Raw genomic sequence first — 27,408 nt, 5'->3', positions numbered from 1 at the left:
TCATGAGTACAGGCTGAATGAAGTGAGATCTGTACTCATGACCAAGGTCAAGATTGTCACATACAGACAGACAACCTAAGCTCGGTTAATAAGCTTTTTTTTTTTCTATGGAAAAATCTGACATTCCTTTTGAGACACAGACATAATTAATATAAAACAAATAATCATGGAACCAAGTGTTTACTTTATTTCAGTAAAAAATGAAATTACATGTATTTTTTGCACTGTTCATGCTTAAAGAAAAGAATGGTTTTGAATTTTACCCTTAATATTTACAAGTATTCATTGTTCACCTCATTTTTCTCTCTGAAGTGTTAACTTTAAACCACTTCTTGAGCTTGAATAGTATCTGAATGGAAGCCAACCACCATGTAGGTAAAGGACCTTTCCTCTTTTCACTCGTGCGGTCAGCACCTCAGGAGAAAAAGCCCTTCGATAAAAATAATCAATCTTTGGTAACAAGTCATCGCACCATTTGCTGTTATCAAAGTGAATTTTTTCAATAAACAGTGGCATGTTTTCTCCAAAGTACACTACTAAAAAAATGCCTTCAAGGGGTATGAGGGAACAGTACAGCTGACCTTGAATTTGACAAAAGTAGTTGTGGTTCCTTTTCAGTTGAACAGACCCATCAGCTAGTTTTTCCAGGAAAAAATTCTTTGCTTTACAAGCTTCATCGACAGTCATGCCAGCTTTGCTGAAAGGAGACTTGATCTCCATCCCCCATTTTTCACCAGTGTCCATTATTGTCACTATTCTGTCCAAGCTTGCGCCGAGGTATGGTTTGTCCTTTGACAATGACAATCCCGTTTCCTCCACCTTTACTCTGATTCCATCCTGATCCATTTCCTTTATAAATAAATTTACAGCTTTTTCTTCACTTTCGATTCCATATTGGACAGCTTCAGTTGTAAAGTTACCATAAAGTATTGCCTTTATTTTATTTGACGGCTCCACTTTTGTTTTGGCAGCATTTCCAAAATTTGATGCTGTTAATACAGTTTTCCTTTTTTCAAACCAAAAATCGTTTTTTGATTGCCCTCTGGTCAGCCTCTCAGTTTCCTTGATCTCCTCTGGTGTAATGGTTAGGCTCGTAACATGTTCATCGATCATAGTTTTAAAGCGATTAGTAGCTATGTCATAGCTGTCGGTGAAGGCAACAGTTTCCTCGACTTGCTCTTCAGTCTCTTGAAGGGTGGGTTCCTCAGAACAGTTTGATTTTAGGTCGTGAAAGAGGAAGAATGAGCTTGAAGGCAGACAGTTTTGGAGGTTTTCGCTTAAAGTTTTGAACCCTTCTGCATCCCTGTTGCGCTGTTGTGGTGGTCTTGGGTCAAAGTTTATCAACTTTGGCTTGAGGCGGATGTTTTTCTTTCCAAACCTTATTTTTCTTATTAAGACCTGGTCAAGGGGTTTGGCTGCAACGCTCTGATTGCGTGGAACAACCCATACAGAAAGACGCGATGTACAAGACAGAGGTTCAGGATGATTTTGAAGACCGCGTCTTGTGAAGTCTTCTAAGGCAAACAGCACACCTCCTATATGATTGCACTTTCCTTTTCCTTGAATGCCAAGCCCCGCGGGACAGGTACAGGCTGAGCGTAATATATCACACTAAGGTGTGAACTCCACGACCACGCGGTAAGGCGACTTTTTCATCGATGGCAGAACAGTGGCTTTCACGTACGTCTTGCCATCATAGGATTTGCTTTCCAGCCTCTTAACGTTCCCTTCAAAGAAAAATTGATACGACTTCAATTTCTTGTAGTTTGTTCCCTTGAGAACAATGTGGCGGTACTTGCGAGTTGACACAACAAGGTAGTCGTAAAGCTGAATGAAATTCAGCTCGGGGAGCTGACGCAAATCAGTGGACCATCCGAGAGCCGAGATTCTTCGTAAAGTATCATCATACTTGAATTCGCCTCCATTTTCTGCAGTACTTTGATCATTCTGAGGAATATTATCGCCAGTTTGCTGTTGATTCTCACCCGGTCGTAGCACATTACGCATTAGAATAGCGTATACCTTTAACACCAAGTCCGCTTTAATTCCGCCCGTCGCTTCCGAATTTGAACGTAATATCTCCCTCAAATCTTTCACTTTTAACTTCTGGATATCCTCTAGCGTTGAAATCTCCTTATCTTGGTAAACAAGCACCATTTTCGACTGTTTTCGAAGCGATTGAACGTGAGAAGCCTATTGCGATCAGCTGTATTTACTGCTTTTGTATTACGCGGGTCACCGGGAGCCTCGCTATCGTGTTTGCGCGGTTACAAATCCAATATGGCGCCGGGAACTGTAAAAAGGGCTATTCTCCTTTTTCTTCGATGTTGACTTTCGGGAAGGTTACAGCGAAGAAGGTGTAACTGTCGAGCAGCCATTTTATTTGTGTTTATCCGGTGGATAAAATTTATACTACCTACCTAACCATGGATAAATTTATCCGCTGGATAGCGAGTGGATAGCGCTATCCATGCTTTCAACAACCGATATGACGCCATGGATAAAATTTATCCGCTGGATAGCGATTTATTCAGCGGATAAGAAGTTATCCATGTTTTGAACAACCGGTTCTGCACTGCTGCCCCTGTCCATGGAATTGCATTTTGCCAGGAACATTTAGATTTTCTTTCCTCCAGGTATCCAAGTACTCCTACTGATATTAGAGGCTTTTTAAAACATTGTGGTGTTTTAAAGGAAACATTAGTGCTGTTGAAGGTAAGTGCTGATTTACATTCGGATGTTTAGGATTCATTTCTTCATGTTTTGTGAAGGATGAATAGATGTTCCTTAATTTTCTTGTGCCACCATTTTCATCTTTTCCTGCTATACCAAATGAAAATCCAAAATAGTTTTGGATAAAAGATCAGACATGTTACCTTTTTGATATCTGGGTTGCCAGACAGTGCAAAGAATTGCACTTGCTAACTGATAGAAGAGGTATCAGATGAAATAATTGGTGACTCAAGTTGAAGATGTCCCAAAGTATTTGTGTGAGCAATCTTCTTATGCAGAGGGTCATGTTGATATTGGTCAGTACATGTTATTTCACCGTAGGTACTAAAAGTTGGAATCACCTGAAACCATCTGAAACCACCTGAAACCACCGATGAAACCACCTGAAACCACCGATGAAACCACCTGAAACCATCTGGAACCATCTGAAACCCTCAAGGAAACCATCTGAAATTACCTGAAAATATCTCGAAACAATTTAAAACAACATGAGAGCACCTAAAAAATTACGGGTAACATGAGAAAATAAGTGTTAACAATCGAGTTTATCCACAGGGAGCCCGGCTTACGGATATCGTATATAATGCCCTACAGTACAGAATAGGCACCACAAACAGGTCTTCAAGGAACATTCGATTGTTCTTGTTAAAAACACACTCAATTAGCTCTACGAATGGCTGGGAGTTGCACGGGAATATGCGAATTCATTTCTTGACAAAGCACTTGCGTGACAATAACAACATGCGATCGCGAATGCAAAGAAGAAACTGTTTTAAATCGAAAGAAAGACGTGAAGTTTTTTCAACGGGATCATGCAAATTATATATGAAAAAGCCCAGGAAGGCCTGAAGATTTTCAAACTTCCAAAGGAAATCTCGAACATTGTGTCACTTTTTAATCAGAGACGAATTTATAGCGTGACTTAGAATTTCACTGACTTTGTTTTTGCAAAAGTGAAATATATGTGGATTTTTTGCAAAGTATTTTACTGCAAATGACAGAATATAGCTGATGAATGGTGGCTTTAACTTCCACTGCCTAAGTAAATTGACTAGATAGTTGAGATTTTGAGAAAAAAAAGCCTAAAGCCCAGTTTGTGGTGCCTATTCTGTACTTTAGGGCATTATATATGATATCCGTAAGCCGGGCTCCCTGTGGATAAACTCGATTGTTAACACTTATTTTCTCATGTTACCCGTAATTTTTTAGGTGCTTTCATGTTGTTTTAAATTGTTTCGAGATATTTTCAGGTAATTTCAGATGGTTCCTTGGGGGTTTCAGATTGTTTCAGGTGGTTTCATCGGTGGTTTCATTGGTGGTTTCATCGGTGGTTTCAGATGGTTTCAGGTGGTTTCAGGTGATTCCAACTCTTAGTAGCTACGGTTATTTCACTCTCATGTCTGGTAATTGCTCTATGCAATTTCATTTCTGGACAGTGCTTTTTATCACTAATTCTTTCCAGTTAAAATGCAAGCACTCACATATTCATATACTTATTCGTATTCTTTACTTTCTCAGTTGTCAAAAATATCACCCTAACCACTGATGAAACTCAAAAGGTAGAATCTGTGGCAGACTCCATTTTGGATACTGCAAGTACACCTGTAGGTCAATCAGCAGTGTTATCCCAAGGTAAACCTATCCCCTAGGCCCTCCATGAGCTTGCCTTTTCATTTCCAAGGGTGCATATTTAACTTCTTGGACAGCTTAAATGTTCCTGAAATTTTAAAGGTATCACCCATAACAAGTTTGAAAGCAATGTTGCTTTAATTGAAACAATTTTCTTTTTAGTGTGACTTTTTATAAGTGCACGACTCCTGTTATCTTTGACTTTACACTGAGCCTGGTGATGTAAAACATATTCCACATTGTAGCTAGGGCTGCCTAATGATTTTTAGATTGGTTTAATAGATTTGCCTTATTATGATATGCTACCATACCATTTCATTAGCTTTTATTTTTACATTTGAAGTGCCCAAGGGAAAAAAACTCTCCTAAAATTTTTTCTTGCCCACACTACAGGAAATGAAGACATTTTATCTCAAGCTAACTCAGCTACATTACTAGCTGACTGTGCAGAGGAAGCACCGACATCTTGCAATAAAGAAACTGGGGGAAAAAATGCCTGCAGAAATGGTCCTGTGGACATTTTTTATTGTTCAAGGCAATGGATTTATTGACAAATGGAATCTCCTTTTCCGGTATGTGAACCTTGGTTAATCTTCTTTCACTATATATAGCTGTTTTGAAATGTTGCAATTTCCGCATACATATATATGTATGAGCTGAGTCATGTTTCCCTGGACAGTTATCTTTTTAATAATAACATCACCTTTTGTGGGTGCAGATCGATTGTCAAGTTAAAGATAGAGTTTCAAATAGACACAAACAGTATCACATTAAAAATATGTTGCTACTGCTTTGACTTAGTAGAGTTGATTTGATTCATCTTAGAACCAGTCAAGCAGAGTTTGCATTTTATGTACTTTAACTCAGGTGTACATTTCTCTTACCTGTACTTCCAGTTAAACACATAACATTGGACCTCAGTGTAGGTTTAGCCATGCCTATGATTATTGAGTCATGAGAGTTTTGTTGTCTATGCTACTTTCCCTTAAGTTAAAGTGGAGGTATCAATATTATTTAATGTTTTCTTATGAAGGGTTATATATTTATTTCATGCCAACAGGTCAGAGAGTCCATCACAAGCATTTTTTGATCATAATTAATTGGCTCTTAATTGTTTTGAAGGCCTTATCACCATCTTCTTGGGGTGATATATACTTGACATATATGACAACATGTGTCATGTTGATGGCATGAAAGCTGCTCCCAAACCATTGCCACTACCACCACCATTTGACAAAATGTGGTCTGGAATAAACAAACTCATAGATAGTTTGCACCTCAAGAACCATAGAGATCCACCATGAGTGCAGGACAAATTACAATCCAGGCCAGCTGAAGGAGGAGTTGCCAAATGTCAACACTATGGCTGAGTAACACCTTACCAAGTTTTGGCCTGGACCTGCATGGTTCCCTGAAAGGGGCAGTGCCAAAGAAAATTGTAATTTGTTTGTTCTGTAATAATATGTGATTCAACTTGTAAATTCAGTTCTATATTATGCAAAGCTCATTACATTTTGCTTTTTCCTTAAACCATGTCTGTTGATAACAAGTTTAATAAGAAAGCTGTGTAAAGATGAGGCAATGAAAGCTAATGAAGGAACCAAATTACTCTATTGCTAATTTCCCAGTTTCCCTTCATTCTCAAACATGACAAACATCGATTATCAATAGATAGTTAAGAGAAAAGGTTGTGTGGATGAATGAAGTAATCATCCAAGAGAAAAGAATGCTTTAATCTACTTGTTCTGTGGTAATTTAGATATCATTTTGGTGAATTGGTATGTGGATATTTAGGGGTTTAAAGTGTAATCTTGAGAGAAATTCATCTCTCTTATCCCCTTCCACTACACTCACCATGGGTCGTCTTTTGGGACTCTTGTCAACTTTAGACACTGCAAGTGGAAGAACCTGTTTCCTGGACACTGTTGGGAAAGGGTGCACCGAAAAATCAAATAGTTTTGGTGGCAATGATTCTTATCATTACTGCTCACGTTTCTAAGTAGCTGCACTTAATTTGCTTAGTATCTGCATATTATGACCTTGCCTGATTTAACTATGAATTCCACTCCCCATTGTGTGGAAACAAAATTTATTGTGATCAAGGATTGTCATTTATGGGTTTTGGAATGACTTTACCCAAAATTAGTTATATACAAAAGCAACCTTCACTTTTCTAGAGAGCTTAACATTAGGATCAGATGCCTGCTATGTGATGTTTTTAATGTATTAATGCATTTTGCAGTCTTACAGAAGTTATATTTACCTTTTCATTTTTCTTTCGTTTTCAGTTCTCACACACCACCATGTTGTCTCTTCATTTTGTGATCTTTCCTGGAAACAGTTAAAGGATTTCTCCAATAATTTTTTTACCTGGTTTCTGAATAGCATTAATAGTATAGAATTGCAATTTTAGTTTTACTTGAATATTAAACTACCCTTTTTATTGATGTCTTGAGCACTCAAATGTAAACTTTTTAGGAATGTGCCAGAAAGAGCACAGTTTTAATATATTCCCATGCATTGTAAAATGAACATCTTATCTGCAGTGTTATGAAAAGACTGGCCTTCTGTTCTGCTTCCTTCATGTACTCACCTGCTTGCAGACACACTATTTGTACCCACTTCCTGTAAGAAATAAGAAACAAAATGGTTGTTTCAACAATTAAGTTTCAACACAGTTACATCTTGTCACATCATAAATTTAATATATTTATTGTGTAAAGTGGGTTCTGCATGATTTTTAAAAACTATCTGGGCCCAGGTTTTCAAAGGCTGATTAGCACAAATCCAAGGTTAAATTTTAATCCGCATTTCTTTATTCCTTTGTGCAAAAGTCTTTTCGAATTAATTTTCTCTATTCCTTTTAGAGCATTATAACTATATTCAAGACAAAAATTAAGAATGATACTAAATTTCTTGTGAAGCTTTCAGATCTGAGATCAGATTTCACACCAACCATGGGTTAATTCCTAACTCAGCTTTGAACAACCTGTCTGAGGTTAATATAATTTTAAAGCAGAAATGACATTCAATACCTGGTATTTTGGCAGGGTTTGACAATTTGCTATTCAAGCCTCCACACACTGTGTTTTCTATGTTATTGTCTTCTATGGCTCCTAATTCCACTGTGAAAAAGTGAACATTTGCTAAGTTAAAGTGATGCTTTCTAAGTTCTGGTCTATTACTGGTTACAGGCTTGCAAAACTATTTTTAAATATTGTCTTACTTTCATTATCTGCATAAAAGAGGTGTGAATTGTATATGTGTACCCTCAGGGTACAATTAGACAATGCATGTGTTGTCACATTTGCCTTTTTTTTTCACTTAAATGAAATTGGTATAGTATACATTGATTATTACTCCACGTACCATCTAAACTAATACCACTGTCATTTGGCCCTTTTTGATCAGGTAGTTCTGTTGCATTTCCTTTTGCTGCAGTTGACGCTAGTGAAGCATGGGACAGGGGAGTAGAGGCCAGCAAGGTAAATGCATCAAGTTGAGATGTAGTTGGTGCTGGTGAGGTTGGTGCTTGGGCCAGTGAGGAACTTGCAGCAGGCTGAGGTGAAAATACTGCTGGAACATCCAGGGATGCCTTGTTTGGAGTCAAGGTGGTAAGTGTGACAGAGGATGGTGATGTTTGTGATTGCAGGGGATGCAGAGTAGGGGCCAGTAAAGTACGTGCAGCAGGTTCAGTTTCAGTTGGTGCTGGCACAGCCTGGCATGGTGGGTTTGGAGCCAGAGTGATTGCTGCTGTGGGTGGCGAGAGTGGAGGTTGTGCAGCCAGGGGTGGTGGATGTAGAGTCTCGTCCACTGCAACTGGGGAAGATGGATTTGTAACCACTGCAGCTGTTGGTGGTAGAGATTGGCTCACTGGCAGTGGTGCTGATGCAGTGCTTGTTGCTATTCCAAATGCTTAAAGATTAATTGAAAAATGTCACATGGCATTTAATAGTTTTGATCATTTTGTAATATTTTGCATGAAAATTAAACCTGATATAAAGTCTGTTTCATGTACCTTCACAAAAAGATTCCAATGTAAAGGGTTGAAATGACCTCCATTTCAAAACGATACAGCTCTTGGGAACGACTGCCACCCCGCCAGCACCTCTAGTAATGGTTCTGCCATTTGAGAACTTATTAAAAAATTGTTTTTTTTTTCACCTTTTCCTAACCCAATGGCTAAACTGTGGATTTCCTGCCGTATGCGTTCTTCAGGAGGGGGGATTTCCACCGTGTTGTTTAATGAGGGCTAGCAGCCACTTCAGGGAGACAGCAACACCATTGAACCACTGGTTCCCATGTGATTTCATTTTGAATGACACATTTGGATTGACACAAGTTAACAACTAAAGAAGAGGAATCCCTTACCGAATGGACAGATATGTAAAGTATCTGCAACTATCTGTCTCATATCTGTTACAGTACTGCACAATGTCTGTAATGGTTTTATTCATATCTGCAGCATAACTGCAATTATGTTTGCAGATATTTCACAGATATGTGGGGACTTCTTTCAAATATCTGCAAAGTATCTGAGGAAATTGACATATATTTAACATATATGTAGGTGATCAAACAGAGTGAGTTAGAAATCGAGGACCTGCCCATCTTTTAAATTGTCATCATATGTCATGATATTTGAATTTCCCCTACTAGGAGACAATAATTTATTTGATTAAATGCTGACCAAAAATTGAGTGTCCAAACTACCAAACTTTTAAACAATTAATTGTGCAAACCTACTAAGATCTCTATGGAAAATAGCATACTGAATGAGTGACATGAAATAGTTTGCAAAAGGGGTCTTCTCAACCATGTCTTTAAAAATCCTCTTTATTGTGGTATTTAACCTTGTGTCCTTCAACAAGAACAAATACTGATTACAACTGTAGGGTCCAGAAAAAAATTCACACAACCAATATTCTATCTGTACATCAATTTACTTGCTTTGCAAATCTAACATGAAAACAGCTCAAGCTTTTAATAAACAAGTGGGTCACTGTTTTCTTTAAATGTGTTTAGCTTACTTGGATCAGCTGCCCCGCCATTATCGATCGCCAACTGAACCTATATCTGGAATTATTTCATTACTGTTCGGATCTTCTACGTTTTCATAAACGTGTGAAGGAAGTTCTTCATAATTTTGTACTTCGACGCAATCTACAAGTTAGCCTGAATCAAAAACTGTGTCCTGCAGTGTGAATCCTGACCATCCATTTTCAGCTGTTGAAGAATTCGAAACCACCGATCCATTCGAACCATCGTTGTGATCTTCAAAAGGGGTGACGCTATATCAACACGATCTCCTTCCGGAATGAAGGATTATCATAACTTCTCAAATGTGTCAAAATGAAGTATGATCATTCAACATCGAAATGACCGTGAGGCCAGTGAACCCTGGGTACCAGATTGAGAGATGATTTTCCCGGGTGATTTCGATTTCTTCGGTGCTGTCGTGGGGGGTGCCCTAAAGAGCGTTTGCACATGACGTCACAAATTTCGCGGGAAAGTTGAGTCGCCATGTAGGTGTTCCACATTTTTCAACATGGCGGGATATCCTCTCTCAGATTATGCGAACACGCTCGATCCCCACGTGAAAAAACGTTATTTAGAGAAGATTTCTTGTGTTGGAATCGATCCTCTCTTGTTCTCAGACAAAAAATACGATCCAGAGTGCCTGCCTCTGGTCGAATCGATGGATTTATTGTTGTTTTTGGTGACTGACACGAGTTATTACAGTAAAGACTATTTTAAGGCGTATAGAAGTCTACAGAACATGGTTGTAAACATGAAAGTGTTGCTATTGAAACTTATGAAAAGATCATGAAGGAAAAGCACATCAACTTTCAGGTAACGAAATGTGGCACGTTTATCAATAAACAATATCCATGGTTACATGCCACACCTGACGTTCTGTGTAGGTGTGATTGCTGTGGGAATGGATGTGGGGAGGTCAAAAGCCCCTATTGCTTAAAGGATATAGACTTGGAGCAGCATATTAACAAATACAACTCATGCCTACTTTTACCAAATCCAACAGTAAATATTTACTGCTGAAAAGCTTTATTGTGACTTTGTTGTTTGTGGTTTTCGTGAGCAAATTGATCTCTTCTGTGAAAGAATTTTGCCTTATGTCAGACACTAGCACTCTGTTGTTTCCAAACTTAATCACTTCTGGAGATAATGCGTGCTACCAGAAATTTTGGAAGGTGGTATATTCAAAAGTGAAGTTTGTCTCATTCATCCCCTTATCCCAATTGTTTTTGCTTGTTTTTGCAGACTGGCAGCTAGAGGGCCTGTGGTAACATGCACAAACCAAGCAAGTCCCATCTCTACTTTTCATTTATCTTGTTTGAAAATTACAAAAGTACCTAACAAGTGGTTTTGTCACCTGTGTCTAAAAACACCAGCAGCCAAAAATGAATCAAAATGCAAACAGACAAGAGATATTTTGGACGAAGCTCTCAAATTATATTTTATCTGCACATGCAAACAGAACCCACTGTTCAGATAAACTGCTGAAATCCCACAACCCATTTTGTCAAGGTAGAAAGTTTTTTCATTTGCCCTGCTTATACTTCAAGCAGGTGCTGAACAATGTGATGACAACTTGGGAATGTATGGTGTGTAAATCAGGAGGAAAAACTGAACAAAGGTTGTTAGTGACACTTTCAATGCATCTGATGATAGTGTTGTGATAACTGGTATTTCAAAATACTCTTCAGAAAAGTCAGCATCACTTGCAAAGCTGGATGATGGGCATTACCAATTGATTTCATCACCCAATGGTTGGCTTGACTGTGATATTATCCATGAAGTACATGTTTGTCTAAGAAACATTAATCCAGATGTGGAGGGCTTTCAGAGACCAACTTTAGGCCCCTTTAGAAACTTAATCAGGTTATTGGGGAATTCATTCAGATTCTGCATACTGGCAACGCACACTGGGTATGTGTAAGCTCAGTAGGGTGTAAAGATGGCACTGTCAACCTGTATGACAGTTTGTATCATAACATCATTCTAAATGAAGTACAAGAGCAGGTACTCAATCTTGTTGGACGTACAAATTTTACTAGCATTTCAAGTTGTCCCTGTGCAACAACAGACAAATAGCAGTGACTGTGGAGTATTTGCTGCCACCTTTGCTACATGCCTTTACTGCCTCCCGGTTAGCTCAATTGGTTAGAGCGCTGGACTGTTGTGCGGGAGGTTGAGGTCGATGGTTCGAGCCCCGGCCGGACCAACACTCAAGGTCTTAAAATAACTGAGGAGAATGCGCTACCTTTCTATAATATCAAGAAATGGATGGACGTTCTAGTCTTCTCAGATAAGGACGAATAAACCGTAGGTCCCGTCTCCTGCATCTATTAATTAGTTGATTTGGTTAGGCAGGGGACGTTAAAGAACCCAATCATGAATTACTGTGACGTGGTCAGGCCTGTTTACTGGGAATTGGGGGGAAGGGGGCATCTTCAAAATAAGTTTCCTTCGATTGTTTGTAAACTGCTGATGCAGTCCAGCCAAAGTCCCCTGAAAAGTGTTGTGATGCGCATTTGATCATATCCACATGTTAATTTGTGCAATACAAATATATAATTATTAAATGCCTTGCTTATGGTATACACCCTGAAACAATGCAATTTGATGTCCCTAAATTGAGAAACCATTTATATCAGTCTTTAAAATCTGGTGGATTGAAAATGTTTCCTAAATTTTAGACTGCTTAAGGTACATCTACAGTTAAAAAATTTTTGGAGAGAAAGAATACCCACTTTATTATAGTGAAAATAAGATAGTTGCCCGATGCAATGGACCTGCATACTTGAATGCTTAAGATGGAGGGTAGGGACCCAGTCTACGTTGAATCGATCCCAATCTTTCGCAGCTTCTTATGAAACGAAGTGCAGGCTGCAGACCCTATCGCGTTCTTAAATATCATCAGTTAAGTCATCTCTACTTATCGCACAGATCCACATTCTTCTTCGCTCAGAAGTAAGTTCTTCTGTGTACTCTCCTTGACTATACTGAACACGTGGGACACGACAAAACATTACTTTTTCGACGTTAGACCACTTCTTCCCTGATTTGTTTCCACAGCTAATGACAAGGCAAAGGACTGTGATAACGAAAATATGAATATTACACGATTGTCTTCTCAAAACCGTAAAATGTGCTCCAAATGTTTCCTGTCACAATACTCAGAGCTGATTATCATGGAACACCAACATGGAGGATGAAGTCGGTTACCATGACGATAAGGAAATTTGGTCACGTGGGTGAAAACGCTCCAGGTCACTCGTGTTTCGCTTTCCTCGCTTTTTTCGGGCTATTAGTTTGATTCATGGCGTCCGCTGTTGTGGAAGGTAAGTAAACATTGTTTTAGTATAATTTATGAATTATTCAGACATAAGATGCTTGTGAATATTCATGAGTACGCGATTGCGAATGATACAAATATTTTTCAAGCATTCCAATCGTGCAATTAACATTCAGCTTTCTCGACAAAACGTAAGTTGAGAGTGCCCTGGTAATGCTAGAGAAATACATGAAATTCTCAAGTGCTTGACTTGCAGTCGACGGTTTCATCTGCCGGTTTCCTCTCGACTGGGGTCGCCAAAATAGTCGCCGCAAAAATTACACTGAGGTTGTCAACGTTATGGCTTTTGTATTCTTTGAACATATTTTTGTTTGATCAGTAGTCCATATGTTTTCTATTTAACAATTATTCGCCGAAGGCGAGGTGAATATCGTGGAATAATCCCCGAGACGAAGTCGAGGGGATTATTCAACAATATTCACCGAACCTGAGGCGAATAATTGTTTTAGTATAATTTCAGAGCTGAACAACAGAGAAATTTCTAAAATCATAACATTCTAGTAACATTTATTAACAGTTTAGTTTAACATTTTCTTTAAACCGCGCGGAGCGGTTTATATAGCGTCATATAAGGAACCGCTCAACCAATCAGATTGCTGGAAACTTTTTGTTCAGCTCTGAAATTATACTTTAAATGTATAGAATACCATCTCCTCTTAAGCGCGGCTGATACTTCGGCATCATTCGTACGCTAATAATTACACACTTGGGAAAGCTGTCAATTTGAGTTCGCACAGTTTCACCTGCAACTGATAGCAAGGGGTTTAAAGTTAATTAAATAAAAGGCCATGAGCTAATATATTGTCTCCATCAATGTAATTTCCATCATCCTCCACCCTGATGCATGAGTGATAGGGTTATGTTTGCCAATATTTTCAATAAAGGCTGAAAGTTTCAAAAGAAACTGTGGTGCTGCGTTAGTGGGGGTAACAAGGTAATTTGGTTATATCAACTAAGTTGAAATCGTAAATTGGCCACTGTAACAAGTAAAAAAGCTGACGTTTCTATTGTTAGCCCTTCGTCATTCACTCTGACAAAGGGCCAACGCTCGAAACGTCAGCTTTTTTACTCATTACAGTGGCCAATTTACAATTTCAACATAGTTGATATAACCAGATATTTTCAATACTCTGGACGTCATTTTTAACTTGGAAAATGGCAAAGCCATTAAATTTTGTACTTACGTGTAATGTTATAATAAAGGGACTGCCATTCTCATATATTTCAAAATTACCTGATTTGCATATTAAAAATTATAATTAGTAAATAAACCCCATCAGGAGGCTGGTATATTGGAGGCTAATGCCCGAGGCTGAAAGATTGTCCAAAGAATGAACATGAATAAAGGCTGATAGTTTCTAAAGAAACTGTTTAGGGCTGCATCGGTGGGAGTAACGAAATAATTTGAAAGGCAGAAAAAGCAGCTAGTACATGATTGGTGGGAACATGGCAACGAGAAAAACACGAATAAATTTTTCTCGTTGCCATGTTCCCACCAATCACGTGGCTCCTTTTTCTGCCTTTAAAAGCACACACAACCCACAGTTCCTCTATTCGCTCCAATGAAGGGCCAACGCTCGAAACATCAACTTTTGTAACCGTAACGGTGGACAATTTACCATTTCAACTTTGTCGATATATTCAAATTACAAAGAATGAACAGTTGGCCGAGAAGGTGTATCTTTTTAACACTGTTTAAAAAGATACACAGATTTTATTAAAAAGTTGGACCTGAAAATGTGACTTTGTCCATTTGTTTTGTCTTGTCTATAAAATTGGGCGATGGTTATAAAATCGAATGGGGTATACATTGTATGTAGTAAATAAACCCCTTCGGGCTGCTGGTATGTCAGCTGATAATGTCCGTGGCTGAGAAGCAAAGCTTCGAGGGCAAATATGAAATTTTGAGGGCAATCTCTCAGCCAAGAACATTATCAGCTGACATACCAGCAAGCCAGAGTGGGGTTTATTTACTTTATAACCCTCCCATTAATTTTCACATCACAATTAAACTGTGCGTAAACACAGTGGAAAAGCCAGTGGTGATCTGATGGATGATGACGAAAACAAAAAAAAAACCAGTTTGGTTTCCTTCCATGTAAATAGGAGAACAGAAAAGTTGAAACTCTTGTGTTGACTATGTTTCTTTTTTGTGGAAAAAATCGGAGGACAAATATCAACACAGACAGGGGTTATTGCATGATAACTGTCCTGTGATTTTGCACCACGTGACATAAAGTAACCAATAATGTAACCAAAACGTAAAGTAACCAATATGCCTGATTTAATTTTAACCTACAAAAAAGTATCACTACTAGTGTGGACAATGTCAGGCAGAAATGCGTCAATTAAAACTCAATTAGTGTAGACAAGGCCAAATTAAATCCCTGCAATGACATGGTAATGTTTTTGTGTTATTTCTATTCTATTTACTAGCTGGGTAATGGTTACAACAAATATGCTAGGGTTCATATTACATTGTTTTCATTGTCTGAAATGTGGTCAGAAACTTTAGTAATCTTTGATATAATGGGTTGGTATAGAGCTCTGTGGTCAGGCCAAATTTCATGAGCTATTAAATGAGCTATTAATCTCAGTTTTGGTGGCTTGAAGTGGCGTAGTAATACTGCTCACAACTCCTTATCTCCTAGATATAATGCTAGTGATTTGCAGGTCACCTCCATCTGAGATGTTGTGTTGTGCCAGGAAATATTCCTTCAATGCCTCCTTCATGGAAGTTTTTTTTGGTTTGCAGTCTGCATGGCCATCTGGAATATAGGCAATTTGAGGAACTCTTTAAATTACACAGGGGTTCTGTGCTACACTTTATATTGCAGTTTTCAATAACATATTTTGCATGCTCTGAAGTTCAGACCTCAAACAATGGTTACATTTTTCACTGCTGACAATCATCTTAGCTAGCAGACCTCTCTGGAAACAAAGCTTCACTTCAACCAGGTCAAAAGGTCACATCTCTCAGTTGTGACTGGTAGTTTTTGATCTATTTTGCTTCTTTCTGTTTTTCAAGGTTTGTTAGCTGTTGCCATAATTATTATTGACAACATGCAACAGGAAATTGCAATCATTAGTTGGGTTTTTAACTTCAGATTTTGCATTTAGGCCCAATCTGGTTTAAGCTCCCTGTACTGTATAGAGTGCTTTTACAGGTACCATTTCAAGTAATTAATATACCAATATCATAAGATGCCAAGGAACTTTTTTTGAAAATGATTAGGAACATCACATGCACATAATTTTCTTTAATTTCAGATTTAAATTCTGAAGAGGTTTTCAGGCCAACTAAAAGACCATTCAAGGTATGAATATCTAGCTTACATTTAAAGGTTATTTAGGTTATTCAGATTAAATGCTTAAATGGTTATTTAGATTAAATGCTTTCATTTCTGTTTGTTTTATAGATTATTAAAAAAATAATTTACATTTCAAGGAAGTATGTTGTTTTTGAGTGAGAACTGTTTAACTCCCCCTCCCCTCCCCTCCCCCTCTTCATAACGTAATTAAGGGGTCTTTAGAGATTTTGAATACTGTGGAAATGTAAATGATAGTTAAATATTAAATTTGGATATTTTAAGATAATCATATCAAATCACCTTTTCAGCAGAACCCCGCCCTTGATACAAGACAGTTTTGATACATGTTCAACTATTTTGTTTTTCATGGCGAAAACTACAACATTTATGTACATTTGCCTTCCTAATACAGACACCTGTTAAATGAACAACACACTTTTCCTTGACCCCTGTAACATTTTCTCAGACAAAGTTACCATCACTTAATTACCAAACCTTCTATAGTAAGTTAATTTTTCTTTCTTAATAAGAGGCCAAAATTGTCAACTATAACTTAAATAAATGTAGTTAAAGTTGCCCAAGTGAAAATTTGTATTTGCTGAATGTAACTATTTATTAATCACCTGTGATCACAATCACTCACACACTCACACTCTTTGTTCCTATGAGTGGAGTGTTTAAAGGCTACACCTGTGATCACAAATAAATACTAAATTTATTTTAAATTATCTATAGTTTATTTGCTATAACTGCAAAATTATAGTCTTCCTGTAGGGAGACTAAAATGGTCACAACTAGGGTAAGGGCAATCTGATTATATGTTAAATTCCTGTTAGAAAGAGAAACCTTTCCATAACTAAAAGCAATATTTTTGAAATATTTTTTAGACTATTGTGAATGACAATGTTGTGTCGTATATGAGCCAAATATAATGTAATTAATAGTATATAATTTTCACTTTAGGTTTTTATTTTAAGAAACATGCTTTTTAATTGTATCACTTATCTTTTCATTACACTGTATGTTAATTCCTAAAAAGAGCAATTGCACAGCTGTTTTTTACCATGCAATTTTGTGTTTGTATGTATTTTGTGTTAGCAGCAATTAAATTTAAATAAAAATAAAAAGAAATAAAAATTATCTTTTCATTCAGTTAAAACTCACCCAGTAACATGATAATGATAGTAATCAAGGCTGTGCTCTAAGGAAAATTGAATGGAACCCAGTGTTCTGAAACTGTATAATCCCGGGTGCCCAGCATATGCTTTGTATGAAAAATCTAAAATTTCTGAGTCACCCAAGAGCAAAAGTAAGGCGCCAGGGGCCACTGGGCGCTGCAAGAGCACAGTCTTGTTAATAATGATAATGTGTTTAAAGTTTTTTTAAAAAAACTTTTTTTAATGTTTTCTGAGAAACCATTTTTTCTATAACTTTCACAAACCTTCATTATTCATTATGGCTACAGTGTCTGTTATTAGGCCAAAAATATTGCAATTGAATCCCTCAAATGTATTTTTCTCTGCCAAATAATATTAGAGCAGATCAATTATTAATTGATCTGTTTTAAACTTACCTTTAACTATCTTTAACTGTACTTAATTATAACATTCTATCAACATTTACTGATCACATTTGCACTCTGGACTTAGAGCAGCAAGATAGCAGGATTCAGTGCCACATGAACAGAAAATTAGTTTTGTAGTACACCTGTACTTGATTTAAAGCAGTAATGTGAAAATAGAAATTTTTGTTATTTTATTATTCTATTACAGAAATGTAGCATGTGTGGTGGCATGAATTACAATGCATCCAAAAGTTGCAAGATTGAAGGATGAGGGGCAGCATTCCAAATCAAACCATTTGACTGGGAAAAACTGGCACAAAAAATTAAAACACATGTCACCCAACAAAGGAAGCTGTTGGAGTATCAGGTAATAAATAAATACTGCATTTAATAAATGATAACAATCATTATCATAATGATAACAGTCAGAGTTCAAATAAGTCCACTAGCCAGCAGATAGTTGCTATATTATAATTTTTCCACACACAAACAAGCGACAGTTGCATGTATTTTCATTTTGGCTTCTGCTCAAAGTTAACATTGGCTCATTTTTTTCCTCATTAAATGAATTTCAGAATTAATGAAAGGTTTTATATTTAAATCCCTATATACATATTGACGTGACAAATGTTGCTGCAGTACTTGTTTGTTGGTGATTTTAGATTTGGCTGACTAGCATTCATATATTTTGAGCCCTGATAGTAGCAATGATGACAACAATGATGAACATTTAATAATAATAATAATTATGATAATAATAGTAATAATAATAATAATAATAATAATAATAGCCGCAACAACAACAACATAAAAATAATAAAAAATATGGTAATGGTGATGATGAAAATGAAAATGATAGAGCATTAAAAAGCACCTCAAGTGTAAATTCCTGGCTTGTAACTCTCTATTCTACTTCCTATGACCTTATTTTATTTGCTGCAATGTGATATATCTTCAGAAATGCTAATGAGAATATTTCATGTTGTTTGTTTTTCAGGCAAATGTTTTATATCAACATCATAGTTGGGATGTTGTCTTGTACTTCAATAAACATGGTACAGGTGCATCTGTACATAATACTTTGGATATATCAACAAAGTTGAAATGGTAAATTGGCCACCGTAACGATTACAAAAGCTGACGTTTCGAGCGTTAGCCCTTCCTTCGCCCTTAGTACATCTGTACATACTTATGACACACCTGGTGCTGGGCTAAAATTTGTGGGGTCGGATAAAAGCAATGCATCAAAATATGATCGAGTAACCACAAAGCTCTTCAAACAATTTGCCAAAGGTAAGTAGAAATAGCAATAATGATAAAAAAAAATGATATTGATAATGATAGATCCCAGTAATAAGAAAAGTCCTTGAGATCTGGGGTCGCGAGTTATACATGTCATGTCATATTCAACTGATTTTCTAAAGGAGGTATAGGAGTGTCTTGCAATTTTTTATAGTATTGTCCCTTACAATGCTGACCAACACAGAAAAGGTAACAAATTATCACGTTGAGATGGACAAAATGCACTAATTGAATTTAGTTTAGATTTTTTTGTATAATTACTTATACTTTAAACGTTATTTTTCTGTGTAGACGTTCATGGCAGTGATGATACCATGGATGATGACCCTGACGATCCATCAGTTACTCTCAGTTTTGGAAATGATACAATGTCCGTAATTTGTACTGGTATCGCACCAGAAGGTGGGGATGGTACCACAGAGAATCCAGCAGATCAGACTGGGGACTAGATGGGTGTCAGGCAGGTGGTTTGGGACATGGGCAGTTAAACAGTGTGGGTGTTGGTGCTGGGTGTGGACAAATGGCTGGTGTGGGAGGTGCAGCAATTGGCAATGGGAGTCAGGCATATAGCGCAGGGCATGGGCAAATGGCTAGGGTGGAAGGTGCAGCAATTGGTAAGGAGAGTCAGGCAGGTGGTGCGGTTCATGGGCAGATGGCTGGTGTGAATGTCGGTACTGGGTGTGGGCAAGTGGCTGGAGTGGGAGGTGCAGCAATTGGCAATGGGAGTCAGGCAGGTGACGCGCGTCGTGGTCAGGTGGCTGGTGAGGGTGGTGCCTCAGGTGGCAATGCATGTCAGTCAAGTGGAGCTGGGTGTACCCAAGTGACTGATGTGAACACAGTGACAAATAGCAGTGGGCAAGTAGCAGCAAAGGAAGGTAATGGAGTGGTTTATGATGTTGATGGCGAGATTCTCTCTGTTGGTATTGTAGGCGAAAATCGTGTGACGCTTCATGGCCATAAAATTGAAGAGGGTTTTAACTGCATGACGAGCTTTGCCCACCAAAAAAATTTATGCAAATTAGGCTAAGCCGGATCTGAGTTCCGCCTGGCAATTATTAACTGTAAGAGAAGATCTCAGTTCGCGCCCACAGCACGTTCAAGGTGTTGCGGATGAAGTTTCTGTAATTACTTTTTGGCACTTTTCGGCGTCAAAATTGCATAGTTTGGGTAACCCAAAACCCTTAAGCTGACCTTTCTTGTCATAACACGAATGTTTTCCAGAAAGGGACACGCGGTAATGTCGGTGTCACTCGTGTGCAGGCATTCTTTCAGGTAAAACCCTCGCGTGGAATCAACTCATGTTTACTTTAACGCTCCTTTTAAGCGCACAATGTAAGCCAAAGCAATTTTATAGTTAAACGTGAAGATCAGAATATTTTCTTCTAAGGATGATAAATGATCGACGCTGAACTAAATTATACGTTGAAGAAAATGCAAAACAGCATAACATGCAAAAGAGGAAATTTGGAAAAATTCGAACTTACGGAAACCATGAAAATCTTCGATTTTTAAGAAAGGAAATTTTTATAATTCCAAGCTAAGTAAGCTTTTCTAGTGTTTCATTCTTTAAGGCTTTGTGTAGAGCGGGGCCTTTGTTTTATAAACCGTAAAACTTAGTGACAAGTCGAAACGGCTCGCTATTGGCTATGATACCAAAGAGTAGAGGTACACCACGGTGATCTTCCAGGTGTTTGATCATCGTCGCCGCTCGTGGTGTACTTCGCTACTTAGGTGAGCGAGATCGACGTTCTTCCTCTCTTTAATTCTGACAGCTGTGTGAAAGACCTGATCCTTACAATGAAAAACGGTCGATTGTGCTTTTTCAGTGGCGGCTTTAAAGCTCGTTCATATTCAGCGCTTATCCTAAACATGGCATCTCTAGCTATCTACAAGACACGCTGCGATGTATTATTCGTCCATGTTCAACACAACAACTGCGCTAGTGAGATAGAAAATCGAAACATCACATTGTTGCGCTCGAGGCAGAGTGCGCTAAGTTTGCCAAGTTCGACAATGGACAACAGATCGTACGGCCTCCCGCAAGAGTAAGGAAGGGGTCTATCAGTTACAAGCAATGGATAAGTGGAATTGAAAAAAGTTTTAATTCGTCCGTGCATCGAAAGGCCGATGGTATGTAATTTTCCTCTTTTCTGTTCTTCACACACTCGAATAGCTGTTAAAATTAAATTTAATTGCGGGTTGCGCAGTCAAAATGCAACGTCGCCCAACATAGTTTTAGTTAAACCAGTGTCTTATGAGGCGCTTCCACCAAAATAATTTAGAAGGGAACAACAGCGCTAACCGATTTAATATCTTCTCAAGAACATGTCAAAGTCTATTAAAACGCAGAAATTAAAAATAGTAAGAATTAGTGGTGCATGTTAAAAATCATTAAAGAACAGTTCTCAGTTTGGCTCGATAGTGCTGTCACTTTGCACTAGTTGTTCATAGTGACTTACTCATTACTTTCAGTATTTGTTCGAGCTTTTCTTCGACGAAATAGGGGACATAAAAGAAATCGCAATTCACCTCTCAGGGCCTGATTACATGAGCCGAGCTGGCCCGGTTAGCCGCGCTGATTTCTTTTGTTTTCACGCTTTGGCGAACACCAAAACAAAAGAAATCAGCCCGGCTAACAGGGCCAGCCCGGCTCATGTAATCAGGCCCTAAAACAAAAATAATAACAAGCTCTTCTCCCAATTGGACACCAGATATGACTGCGTAGTAATAATTGCGTAGTACGCGAAGTTGCAGTGCGAGAAAAATAATGAGTGAGGAAAATAATTCTAAGTGCTGTACAGCGCGATTTTTAACATAGATTACCTAGCTAAAAGACCTGCTTGTATTAGATATTTATGATAATATAGGAAGGTCCTCAAGGAATACTAATAACTCGGTGTGTAATTTTGTGATTGACAAAACCTGATAACTCAGGTTTATTTTTGAAAGGGCAAATCATTTAGTACATTTCACTCCAGAAGTAAATAATCTCTTAACTTTCGTAATTATTATTTTGTTTTCAGGCAAATGGTGTCGAGTTGAAAGATACTAAGTTCCTGAAACATACATCCAAGCTTTGTTGGCAGGCATGCCGAATGCTTTTATAAACGTGCGAGGGAAAAAATGCATTTGCGGCCCCCTGTATGGAGAGAAAAATCCAAAGATTTTTATTACAGGGATGGTAGAGTGAATGATGTTATTTCTGGTCTGAGTCATCAAAGTTCTGTACCATTAGAGTTAAAGAAAAGCTATCGAAGGAATATGGAGGTTGCTGCAAGTAGTAGCTGTTAAACTCTAAACAAGCTTTACAGGCGGCCAAGGAAAGAGCATGGGGCAAGAAATCAAGCACGATTCTCACCCAGTAAACTAAAATGGTTGTTGAAAATTGAGAGGGACGAGCAACCAGAGAGTTTGAAGTAATCTGGTGGCCTGATTTTTTCTCAGGCACTAAAAATAGGAAACTGACCTTGCGATTTTATGTTCCTAAAGTGATACTTTGATTTCAATGATGTGAAGTACACAGTCTAGTTGACTTGTTCGTCATGTTTCCATCAATTTAGTAGCTGTTTCTTGGGAGTTTTTGTAAGTTTGTTTTAAAAAACGTTAAAATGTGTTTTGCATTTAGAGGTACAAACTTGTCTGTAGAAGGCTAAGATTAAACCCTGAATACAGCAAAATGACCCTGTAATATTAATGCAATTCATGTCTAGCTGGGCGCACTATACTCTGATGCCCTTCATTCTGTTGTAACCAAATTCAGAGGAAAAAAAACACTTGGAGAGACTCTTGAGGGATAATATCTGTGGACTTTCACCATTTCTATGGTCATCAGGAATGACAGAATAAAGCAGTAACTGTTCACAAGTCTTAATTCACTTAACTGAAAGAATAATGAGTTGGAGGGAACTATAGATCATTTTTTCCCAAGCATCTCTAATAATTCATGATGGAAATAATAATAACATTGATAACAATAATAATGATAATAATAATAATAACAGTGATGACAATAATACTGATAATAATAATAATAACAATGATAAAAATATTTACAATAGTTAGAGAAATAATGTTCATTATCCTGATGGTTATAATTCCTATGATTATTTCCATTAATCTAATCATTATTATTATCATTTATATTACTATTATGACTATTTCAATGTTTATCTATGAACAAAATGGTGTTATTGTTAGTCTAGCTGAATGAGTATGCAAGTGATTGAACCTGGGCCAAAAACAAATTAAGAAAAGACAGAAAAACCCCAAAAACTGTTCAGGACTGCAATTCTTGAGTTGGCTCATTGTGAAAGGTTTTGGGACTTCACTCAGCTAGTGCTGTCTGTGGTGGGCCCTGTGTCAAAGAGAGATGAGTAGCAGCTGAATTAATAATAATAATAATAATACTAAGGACAATGATAGCATTGATTGACCAAAGTCACCCTATGACTAATAACAGATGATACGTGACAAACAGCATAAGCAACACACTTTTCAAAACAAAAAGAGCAAGCTAAAACTGCCATCAGATAAAAATAACTGTCCATAAAAGACTGACAGCATAGAGCTGAAAAAAAATAGGGACTGGTTCTGCCATCAGATAACAACAGTCCATAGACTGACCACCCAAGAGAAACAGAACAGATTGGTGCTTCTGCCATCAGATAACAACAGCCCATAATGGACTGACTACCCAAGAGAAACAGATCCACCTGTTAGTTCTGCCATCAGATAATAACAGTCCATGGACTAACTACCCAAGAGAAACAGAACCAGGCAGGTGGTTTTGAATCAGAAAAGAACTATTTAAGACCTCTGTACAATGTGTCTTAGAAAATCTTCTGCATTCTAACAATCTATTGAAGAGACAAACTATCAAAAACACTTGAATTTCTATTTGGGGGGAGGGGGGAGGAATTAAATGAAAATCTACTTGCCTTAGCATGCCATCCTCACTGAGCAGCCAATTTCAATTTGAAAATGATGATCACAATCATAAAGATAATGATAATGATAACAGTAACAATAACAAATCATTATTATTATTATCATTTATATTACTATTATGATTATTTCAATGTTTATCTATGAACAAAATGGTGTTATTGTTAGTCTAGCTGAATGAGTATCTAAGTAACTGAAACTGAGACAAAATAATTTCAAGAAAAGCCAGGAAAACCCCAAAAACTGTTCAGGACTGCAATTCTTGAGTTGGCTCATTGTGAAAGGTTTTGGGACTTCATTAAGCTAGTGCTATCTGTAGTGGGCCCTGTGGCAAAGAGAGAAGAGTAGCAGCTGAATTAACAATAATAATAATGAAGACAATGATAGCATTGATTGACCAAAGTGCCTCTGACTAATAACAGATGATACGTGACAAACAGCATAAGCAACATATTTTTCAAAACAAAAAGAGCAAGCTAAAACTGCCATCAGATAAAAATAACTGTCCATAAAAGACTGACTGCATAGAGCTGAAAAAAATAGGGACTGGTTCTGCCATCAGATAACAACAGTCCATAGACTGACTACCCAAGAGAAACAGAACAGATTGGTGGTTCTGCCATCAGATAACAACAGCCCATAATGGACTGACTACCCAAGAGAAACAGATCCACCTGTTAGTTCTGCCATCAGATAACAACAGTCCATAGACTAACTACCAAAGAGAAACAGAACTAGGCAGGTGGTTTTGAATCAGAAAACAGCTACTTAGGACAAGCCCTCTGTACAATGTGTCTTCGAAAATCTTCTGCATTCTAACAATCTGTTGAAGAGAAAAACTATCAGAAACACTTGAATTTCTACTTGGGGGGAGGGGGGGGGGGGGTAAATAAATGAAAATCTACTTGCCTTAGCATGCCATCCTCATTGAGCAGCCTATTTCATTTTGAAAATGATTCAATCACAATCCTAAAGATAATGATAACAATAAAAAAATCATTAATAATAATGATAATTATGATAATCATAACAATAACTACAATGACAAAGTCCGTGTTAGTCTGGCCTCTACCTTGCAGAAAATACAGCCCACCAACTGAAGCTGAATTCTTTAAAGGCATTGTATTGCAATTGGTCATTGAGGCACTTAAGCCACCTCACCACGACAAGGTACGAACATTGAGGTGGAAAAAAGGGGTCTGTAAAATTGACTCCATGCTGATTCGAGATGAGAAATCTGTGTTCGAAGCTTCTTCAGTTCCACTCCAAGGAAATTTACTCTAGCTGATCTTTCGGTAAATTAGGAAGCGAGCTCTTCGGAGTCGTGACTGAGTTTGGCGCCAAAAGATAAATTTTTCGCGTCTTCGGGCTCAAAGTCCAGTGTGGCGGAGTTCACCAGATTTACGATAGTCATAAATCCCGCAGATTTAATAAGTTCGTCGGGTATTATTTTATCTCGAAGAAGATAGACCAGCTATTAGACCGAACGTGAACACAACGTGAACGAGGTCGGGAATCCTGGCTAACCCCACTACTCCGAACGATGATTTGGCCGGCTGAAGTTCCCGCGTCGCCACACTTTGGATTTCGTCGGGAAATATCTTAAATACATCGCATATGAAATATTTACGCAAAGGAACGTCACATACCTCTTTTAAAAGTAGATACCAATGCTTGCAAGGGTCAAGTGTGGCACTTGTAATCCTGCAAAGACTCTGCGTGGTTAAGTTAGCCGGTGGAAAGTCGCACGTCGAAAATCCGACTGCCTCTATGACTTCATTTCGAATGGTTTCGAAATCGAAAACATGATGCTTTTCGACATTTCGACATGAAAAATCTCGTCGAGGTTTAACATTATAATATTGGTAAGAATTTAACCAGGATACGAGGCCAAGTCGTGCGACCGCCACAGGTTTTGTACCAAAACAATAACATCGTGTACTACGATCGCAAAGCGTGAACACTGATCGATCCACCAAGTGACGCAATACTGGAAATTCGATACGGTTGTTATTCAGGTCGTACGGCACATGAAAATTGCGATATCTTTTGTTACTGTTTTATGGCAAACCAAGCGAAAGAATTATACCTAAATAATCGAAAGAGAGGCTTTTTCGAATACGGCGCCTCGCCGGTATTGCCTCTTCTGTGAAAAGGAAGGATCTTTGAAAGACTACGTGATTAAAAATGTCGTTATAAGGAAACAGGCAGAAACAGAGAAAACGCAGTATTTTATGACCATTACGCGCACAGCAAACTTCATTTCATTTCATGATTTTGATTTTCATCGCCAACAGATGACCCCGCGTTAACTCGCACGCAATCGCGTATCTCTCGTGGATTCGTGGGCGCTAATCTGGATAATTACATTGTGGTGTAATTAATGTGATGACATCCACCCAACGCCTTCTTCCCCAAACCTCGGCATCAGTTTACGATGCCTGCTGAGAATTTTTTTCTTGAGCAAAGCTCGTCATGCTGCACCAGTAATTTTGGGCGATCCTGAAGAGAACATTCATCTACAGAAAGGGATGTTCTTTGTCTTACCTATTTCCAACTTTTTAGGTGCGAAAAGTATATCGCGGGAGACAAAGTAGTGCTACGTGCATACCACAGATCAAAAAATGTTAGCGACAAATGAGTATAGCTTGATTAAAAAGAGGTTCTCGAGTAATGAAGTAGTGATTGCTTGTGTACATCTCCGGGAATAGGGATTCCAACTCGCACACAAACCAAAAATCCCTTTTTATAGCGTTTTTGGTCATTCATCCAGCCTCGATACACAGCATTTGGTTTGTATCCGATGGAAAACAATTAACGCAGTAGATAATTCGCAGAGAAGCCCGTTTATTAACAGTCTCTTTTGCACCGTAGATATTTTGCCAGCATTTGACCTAGATATACTGCCTTTGAACTGCACAAGAGAAAATACGTGACGCAGTTATTAGCGCATAGGTTGTAAATAATTGCTATCATTTGACGGGGGTCTGTTAGGTTCGGGATGCATAATCAAAACTGCAACATATAAACAACGCCCATTTTCAGCAAGATTTGCACTAATATTTGTCAACGGAAGTTATCCGTTCCAAGAAGGGAATGGTTTTCCGAGTGCGGCGCTCGGAGAAAACGACTCCATGGGGAAGAAACGGTAGCCAAGGACAAATATTTAACAATTATGCCACAAGCACGCGTTGGATATGAGATGATAGACAGCCAACGAGGCGCGAGTGGAATAATTGTTTTCTTAAAAAAAAACGCCCCCAAGACAGACAAAATTCTCGACTTTGTTTTGTAAGAAGAAACCCGATGTTACAATGTACAGATATTAGATTATGGTATATTGACTCATATACCATAATAGCTAAGCCAATAAAAAGTCTTGATTTCCATTATCCAATGATCCAGTTTTTAATAATAGTGGATACGTCTTTTTGCCAAATTGAGGCTACTTTGTTTTTATATAAAGGCTGATAGTTTCTAAAGAAACTGTTCGGGGCTGCGTCGGTGGGGGTAACGAAATAATTTGAATATATCAACAAAGTTGA

General features: G+C 37.9%; 2 protein-coding genes, 3 long non-coding RNA genes and 1 pseudogene across 7 annotated transcripts; 3 read left to right on the top strand and 3 right to left on the bottom strand.

The window, feature by feature from the left end:
• Positions 1-164: 164 nt before the first annotated feature.
• On the bottom strand, positions 165-1,113 carry LOC148733255 (uncharacterized). The gene has a single exon (XM_088755883.1). The coding sequence runs from the start codon at positions 1,111-1,113 to the stop codon at positions 295-297; it is 819 nt and encodes a 272-aa protein (XP_088612009.1). The 3' UTR covers positions 165-294.
• A 1,310-nt stretch (positions 1,114-2,423) lies between these two features.
• LOC111319379 (uncharacterized) lies at positions 2,424-8,366 on the top strand. 2 transcript variants are annotated; one of them, XR_015999627.1, is made up of 5 exons: positions 2,424-2,715; positions 4,252-4,365; positions 4,756-4,934; positions 5,485-5,800; positions 6,651-8,366. It is a non-coding gene; the product is annotated as an uncharacterized LOC111319379 (long non-coding RNA). The 2 variants fall into 2 exon arrangements; XR_015999626.1 differs by having other exon boundaries at positions 5,423-5,800.
• Positions 4,482-9,372, bottom strand: LOC148733254 (uncharacterized). The gene is made up of 7 exons (XM_088755885.1): positions 8,734-9,372; positions 7,732-8,277; positions 7,398-7,487; positions 6,956-6,987; positions 6,626-6,693; positions 6,217-6,284; positions 4,482-5,773 (listed from the first exon to the last, which is right to left on the bottom strand). Exons 1-4 carry the CDS (start codon positions 8,774-8,776, stop codon positions 6,971-6,973), a joined length of 696 nt encoding a protein of 231 aa, XP_088612011.1. The 5' UTR covers positions 8,777-9,372; the 3' UTR covers positions 4,482-5,773; positions 6,217-6,284; positions 6,626-6,693; positions 6,956-6,970.
• Positions 9,373-12,637: 3,265 nt separating this feature from the next.
• On the top strand, positions 12,638-26,537 carry LOC148733251 (uncharacterized; annotated as a pseudogene). The gene is made up of 7 exons (XR_016000377.1): positions 12,638-12,728; positions 16,013-16,059; positions 17,826-17,984; positions 18,615-18,682; positions 18,795-18,910; positions 19,282-19,943; positions 26,248-26,537. The product of XR_016000377.1 is annotated as an uncharacterized LOC148733251 (transcript).
• Positions 21,058-22,783, top strand: LOC148733253 (uncharacterized). The gene is made up of 2 exons (XR_015999630.1): positions 21,058-21,690; positions 21,943-22,783. It is a non-coding gene; the product is annotated as an uncharacterized LOC148733253 (long non-coding RNA).
• On the bottom strand, positions 23,682-25,228 carry LOC148733252 (uncharacterized). The gene is made up of 3 exons (XR_015999629.1): positions 24,936-25,228; positions 24,773-24,832; positions 23,682-24,188 (listed from the first exon to the last, which is right to left on the bottom strand). It is a non-coding gene; the product is annotated as an uncharacterized LOC148733252 (long non-coding RNA).
• Positions 26,538-27,408: the final 871 nt, after the last annotated feature.

The sequence above is a fragment of the Stylophora pistillata genome, chromosome 4 (assembly GCF_964205215.1).
Source record: "Stylophora pistillata chromosome 4, jaStyPist1.2, whole genome shotgun sequence".
Lineage (NCBI taxonomy): Eukaryota > Metazoa > Cnidaria > Anthozoa > Scleractinia > Pocilloporidae > Stylophora > Stylophora pistillata.
This window is presented reverse-complemented; position numbering and strand designations above follow the sequence as displayed.

Coding starts and splice junctions, on each gene's coding strand:
- LOC148733254 (XM_088755885.1), bottom strand. CDS start 8,776: ATGAGACAGATAGTTGCAGATACTTTACATATCTGTCCATTCG. Junction 8,278..8,733: donor TTTACATATCTGTCCATTCG/GTAAGGGATTCC, acceptor TTAATCTTTAAG/CATTTGGAATAGCAACAAGC. Junction 7,488..7,731: donor CAGTGGTATTAGTTTAGATG/GTACGTGGAGTA, acceptor ACTTTTTCACAG/TGGAATTAGGAGCCATAGAA.
- LOC148733255 (XM_088755883.1), bottom strand. CDS start 1,113: ATGATCGATGAACATGTTACGAGCCTAACCATTACACCAGAGGAGATC.